General features: G+C 40.5%; 1 protein-coding gene across 1 annotated transcript; it reads left to right on the top strand.

Moving 5' to 3' along the window:
* Positions 1-916: 916 nt before the first annotated feature.
* Positions 917-5,495, top strand: LOC108884332 (acyl-coenzyme A thioesterase 2, mitochondrial). The gene is made up of 4 exons (XM_018678182.2): positions 917-1,076; positions 1,628-2,133; positions 2,233-2,435; positions 2,542-5,495. Exons 2-4 carry the CDS (start codon positions 1,680-1,682, stop codon positions 3,148-3,150), a joined length of 1,266 nt encoding a protein of 421 aa, XP_018533698.1. The 5' UTR covers positions 917-1,076; positions 1,628-1,679; the 3' UTR covers positions 3,151-5,495.
* Positions 5,496-6,437: the final 942 nt, after the last annotated feature.

Here is a 6,437-nt window from a genome sequence, read left to right as displayed (position 1 = left end):
CAGAGAGGCTTTTATTGTGAAACTAAACAACTTCCTGTAGACCTGTTCATCGACTTCCGGGACGTCTTTACTACTCTGTTAAAAATAAATAAATTAATTAACGCTCCTGTATTTGTTTTTCATTTTTCGTAGTGATATTTGTTTATTAATATTATTGCGAGTGAGATAAGATTCACAGGTAAGCTATTTTTTTGACCGTGAAAAATACTTCATGATATTTTTTTGTCCAGAGTAAATCCATCCAATAGTGTGAAACTATACAGTAAACTTTGCTAACCTCGGGAAATATGATCCTTGTACAATCACCCATTGATTGTATGTGATCTGAAATAATTACTCTTATAATAATATATTCATGTACTGAGAGTAGAGCTGCATTTGAGGCAAAAAGACAATAAGTACAACCCTGTTTACACATTGTCCTCATATGACTTGTTCTCATACGCCCTGCACATATTCACACGACACGTAGACACTGGGAATATAATAATAATCTTAATAATCTTTCTTTCATTTGCTATGAATTCTGCCTGGAAATAATTTATGTGCATTAATTCTCTTCGAGTTTTTTCCACTCTATTATGTTGCAGCTCTGATGTTTTTATCAAAGACAGTTGCAAACATCTGTATGTATGAATACTTTTAACAGAGCATTCAAGATGATATTAGAATATGTGGCTTTAGCATAGTCTAGTGCTTATACTTGTAGTGAAATGTGTATTAAGGACAAAATAAACAAAGGCAAGAGCCCAGTGAGCTGAGACGTTCAGGGACACTTGCTGCTTTTTTCCATTTGAGGAAACACATGCTTGTTTTTGTACATACGCAAATATGTGAAGATCCAGAGGCCAAACTATAAACTGTTTCATGTCACACGTGCACACACACACACACACACACACACACAAACACACTCGTTCCTCTGAGCAATGAACAGAACATTTTGTACTGCAGCAACAGTTCAGATAAAATATTTGATACACTGTTGCATCATTGGGACACGTCAAACAAAGTGAGAGCTCTTATAAACTCAGTTAATCATTGTGTTTTTCATTCAGCAGCTACTTTTACTCCAGGTAAGTCACATTTGATGAAGAATGATGATGATTCAGTCTCTGTCCTTCTCCTCATGTGTTCATTTGTCTAGTGCTCTTTCTCTGAATCTCTTCAGGTTTGTGGCTCCACAGTTATCTATTGTCTTGTTGAAGGGAAATCAGACAAATCTTTATATGTCTTGTCCTTTTGTATCTGAGAGGAAGGACACTGATCAAGTACGAGCAGCATGTTTATGATTGACACACACCTGTGTGTGTGTGCCTACTCTTTCTTCTCTGGTCTTTTCACCAAATCTGGATATGAATTGTTGATTGAATATGTAGCTGATACATTCAAACAACAGGTGCTAAGGCAGTAATACACTACATCAATCTAGTGATTCACCTGTTGTTTTTCATGAGTTCACATCAAGTAATTTAGTTAGTTCTAGTTACTTATTTACAGAATAGCATAGGGAGAGTATTTCTGTTACCATGAAAACTATTTAAAATGTGTGTATTAGAGGGACACTTATATATTAGTGGTGAAATTTTTATCCTTAAGTGTAACTGTCCTGTTTGCTTTGTTACAGTCACAGAACAAAGTCTGAAGCTGTGCAGAGAGGGTCTTTACTCTCAGAGGAGATGTCCTCCCAGGTCAGACTGAGGCTGCTGCCGAGCGCCAGGTGTTTGTTGGACGAGCCCGTTCAGGTGAAGGTGGCCGGGCTGAGGTCGAGGCAGGTGGTCACCATGAGAGCCAGGTCAACGGACGAGAGAGGGGAGGCGTTCAGCTCCTCGGCCACCTACAGGGCTGATGGGAGCGGGGAGATCGACCTGGACAGAGACCCCTCACTCAGAGGGAGCTACGTCGGGGTTGAACCCATGGGCCTGCTGTGGTCCATGAGGGCGGACTCCTTACACAAAAAGTTTCAAATACACAATTCACTGAACCCCCATGTGGTGAAGTTCTCTGTGCATGATGAGGAGGAGGGCAGGATGCTGGCAGAGGCGATCAATGAGAGGTTTCTGATCGGGGACGGAGTCAGTCGGTGCCCTGTCAAAGAGGGGAACCTTCGTGGAGTCCTGTTTACTCCCCCAGGTTGCTTGCCTTGTTGTTGTCTATTTCAGGCTTTAATCAACATAAATTATCTTTTAATTTTCATCAAATGTGTACGGTGTTTCATGTTCTTTGATCCAGGAAAAGGTCCGTTCCCTGCCATACTGGATCTGTACATTTTAGGAGGAGGTCTGCCAGAGAAACGGGCCACTCTGCTGGCCAGTCGAGGGTTTGTGGTTCTGTCTGTAGTGGCATATGGCTACGACGACATGCCAAAGAACATCAGAGTGGTTCATCTGGATTATTTTGAGGAAGCGATAGCGTTTCTGAAAAGGCAAGACAAGGTGAGTTCTCTGAATCTCTGAGAATCTTGATTTTTGGGGACAAATTTCTTTATAGACCAGATGCTCAAATATGTAGTTTGTTTTTGTCACTTGTTTTCTTCCACAGGTGGGCAGTGAAGGAGTTGGTGTAATATCCCTTTCAAAAACTGCAGATATTGCACTTTCAATGGCTTCTTACCTGCCAGATGTTGGAGCCACAGTGTGGATCAACGGCTGTTGTGGCAACACAGCTTTACCCCTCCACTATAAGAAAAGCCAGATCCTCCCTGCATTAATGTTTGATACCAGCAGAGTAATTCCCACTGAATCAGGTGCCAGCATAGTTAAGTATGTTTTGCACAATCCTCTGGCAGAGGAGTACAGGGGCAGCCTGGTTCCCATTGAACAAGCCAAGGGACGTTTCCTGTTTGTGGCTTCAGAGGACGACCTCAACTGGGACAGCAAGGGTTACATGGAGGAGATGGTGGAGAGACTGAAGCGTCATGGGAAGAAAAACTATGAGAGTGTGTGTTACCCTGGAGCAGGACATTACCTAGAGCCACCTTATGGACCCTACTGCCCCTCCAGCTTTCATTGGGTTTTGGGTAGACCAGCCCTGTGGGGGGGTGAGCCCAGGTCCCACGCAGCAGCTGAAGTCCATATGTGGAAGAAGATCCAGGAGTTCTTCAGAACTCACCTGAGCTGTGATGCTGCACAGACTAAAGCCAAGTTATAGATACAAATACAGTGAAAGAACAAATAGCTGATTTAATGTTTTCCCAACTCACCAATTTAAAGTGTCACTTTCTGGCTCACTTTATGCTTGTTAATGTACTCAAATGGACTTTGTGTCATTTTATTTGAATTATTTTGATGTTTAAATTCTGTGCTCTTTATAACACATAAATAAAAAATCCTGCTCCCTATAGGGGAGATAGTAAATAAATGGTGGGAGGTTGAAAAAGAAAAGTTGAAATCTCTATTGAGTCAAAACCATCATGTAGTCACAGACTGACTGTGAAGCATTGGACTTAGCGTGAAACAAGAGAAGGACTATAATACAAAGATTCTCATTTTGGAGATGTGAGATTTCTACACACCAGAAGAGAAACATTTTTAACGTTAGCTAATATTGAATCTAAAATCATAAGCTATGATAAATCATTTAAACACAATTTTGTACTCACACTGGTATTTTAACCCAGCAATGTGCCGGGTTCTCTGTGTGAAAAAAGGACATTTGTTTTGATCTTTGCACTTTTATCTGGCTGTGCTGAAGAACACTTGATGGAAAATTGTAAAGGTTTTTTATGTCAGCGTTTCAGCTTTTCCCTCAGATTCTCAGCACAACACTCAACAGCAAGTCACATAGAAACAACCTTGGCCAGAACAGAACAGAATAGAACTAAAGAGGAAATGAGAGGCAGGGAACAAAACATGACTTATTGGAACCTATCTCACCCGTTCTCCTTCGCTCCCCTTTGAGAAATAAGAGATAACAGGTTATTGTTCCTGGCGAACTCACTATGGTGTAAGTTCATCAAGATAGCAGAGTCAGCCTTTATCTGCCTCCTCGGTTTACGAGGCAGCTCTCTCTCCTGTTCTTTGTGTTTCTCTATCTTACTGCTCCCTCTATGTCATTTCAGCTCTCAGCCACCTCGGCTTTTTAAAAGGCAGGGAGTTATTTGTTCCACCACTGTACCTGCACAAGGAGATGTAGAAACAGCAGGAACCTGAGGTTGAGGTAATATTGAGCTTTTGTGTTCCTCAGTAAAAGTGGATTTATGTTTGTGTGTTAGGGAGTGACAGTGTAGCGTCAGAGCCTATACATGTAGCCTCCTTTGCTGTGATTTAGTTCCCACTGTCAGGACATATTATGTATTTTTTGATTTATTGAAGACCTCTCCACTGCAGCTCTGCATGCTGCAATATCACAAAGTGAAAGAATGAATATGTTTAATCTGGGCCACATAATAAAAACAGAAAAGCAGCCTGATAAGTTATGGGGCATCCCACACTCCAGCAACTTGACATAAAATACATAGATCTGGCAGCACAGATTGGAAGGAATTCCGTTTTTATTGCAGCCCACTTGGCTGTAAGTGTATGCACTCGTAAACAGCCTCAACATGTGGAATGTAAAGTGTATTTCTGTAGAGATGACAGGGTACATTTATAACCTGCTAAATCTGAGGTTATGGTCAGTTTTTTTCTGTGAGGTTTGTGTTACCTTGAAAACTGATATCGTCAGCTACTAATGTATCACAGAGTCAATTAGAAATGATATATATTTACACTCTGAGGCCTTAAAGAGAAGATGTCCTGGTCTGCTGACAGCTCCTGGAGGTCATGCATTTTGTTTTTATTAAGAGCTGATCTTCAGAACTTTCTACCAGTTTTATAAAAAAGTACCTAAAAACTGACAGACCACTTCTTTCATTTGTCTTTCTTCAAAGGTTGAGAATGTCCTCTAGGGTTTCTAGGACCATATTCTTAACAAAATGTGTTTGTCCAGCTGCTGTTGACCGACCTGCTGCACATAATGCTGTATCTGTATTTATGCTTATTTTCCAGTCTTGGTTGTCTTTTATTTGGGTGTGAGTTGTTATTTACACTGTGAGCACACAGCTACGAAGACTCAAATTCTTTTATCTTGGAACATATTTGTGCAACATTTTTGATCCTGATTTCAAATACAACTGCAATGAATCATAATATGTGAGCACCTCATTTGTTGACAGATAAAACAGTGACTGTTAACATGAGGCTTTGACAGCTACAGCTCCCATGTGGCACTGGCAGCCCCTGTGATATGAATGTAGTTGCCAAACGTTGAATACTTGTGGTGCTTGTTTCCCGTCTACGCCCACATTTGAACTTTTGAACCCCCGTTCATGAATTCACTTCTCCAGCTCTCGTCCTTCATCTCCTTGCTATGTTTAATCGTGTCCTCTTCCTGGGAGAGAAGAGCAAGGGAGGTTTAGGAAAATGCTACGCTTAAAATTGTACACCTGCATTATAAATCTCTGCTCCAACTGTCAAAGCAGCAGCGTTAAGAGAAATTAAAGAACTATACCCTCATACTGTCATCACACTGTTGTTATTTTACAGTTTTCATCACTTTAATTTAAGCAGTCTGCTGTTGCCTTTCTGACTGAGAACAAATGCCAGTCGGCCTCTGACAGGACATCCATCATGACACTGTGTTTTGTGGTCATAGCTGCAGGCACCTCGTCTACTCACCAGCCATAACTGCTGTATTTTTAATGAGTAATAATAACAAGGACGCAGGAAGCTGTGCTGAAAGGGGAAACAAAATCAAAGAGCAAACATCCTGATAGTGAAACAGGGTTTTAACTTCAAACAGAGGAGTTTCAAGCAGCACAGACAGTGGCAGTGCATGAATGCTCTGTTTGAGTGTGTGTGTGTGTGTGTGTTTTAAGTTATTTTTGGTCCAGGTTTTGTGAGTAATAATCTAGATTTGATGTGTCTTGATTTAGCGGCTAAAAAGTTCACCTAGAAAGTTCGCTGCTGTGTATCGTAAGCTTATACAGTTTCTGTCATTTAGTGAGACTGTTTTACTCTGTGTGATTTTTTTCCTTCGCCTCCCAAAAATCAGGTTTACATACCAGTAGTGCCCCCTTTACATTTATCAGGAGAGAGGGTTTTTAAAATACGATTCTGCAGAACAATGACTTACAACGTATTTCATTTACTTTTCCCACAGTATCCTCTCACTGCAACAAAAACATGAATTACATTTTCATCCTTAGGTCAAGGTTATGTAGGATTTAAATGTTAAATGGTCAGTTTATTAGTGGTATATAAAAGTAATTTCTAGGTGACAGAGTTAGAAGAATGAACAATTCGACTAGAAAAGAAAAATCTTCCTGCCACAGTCGATTAAATTTTTATTTGTATAGCGCCAATTACAACAGAAGTTATCTTGAGGCACTGTACATATAGAGCAGGTCCAGACTTTATATTATAACATTTACAAAGAGAGACACAACAGTTCCCCCT

The sequence above is a fragment of the Lates calcarifer genome, linkage group LG4, assembly GCF_001640805.2.
Source record: "Lates calcarifer isolate ASB-BC8 linkage group LG4, TLL_Latcal_v3, whole genome shotgun sequence".
NCBI lineage: Eukaryota > Metazoa > Chordata > Actinopteri > Centropomidae > Lates > Lates calcarifer.
This window is presented reverse-complemented; position numbering and strand designations above follow the sequence as displayed.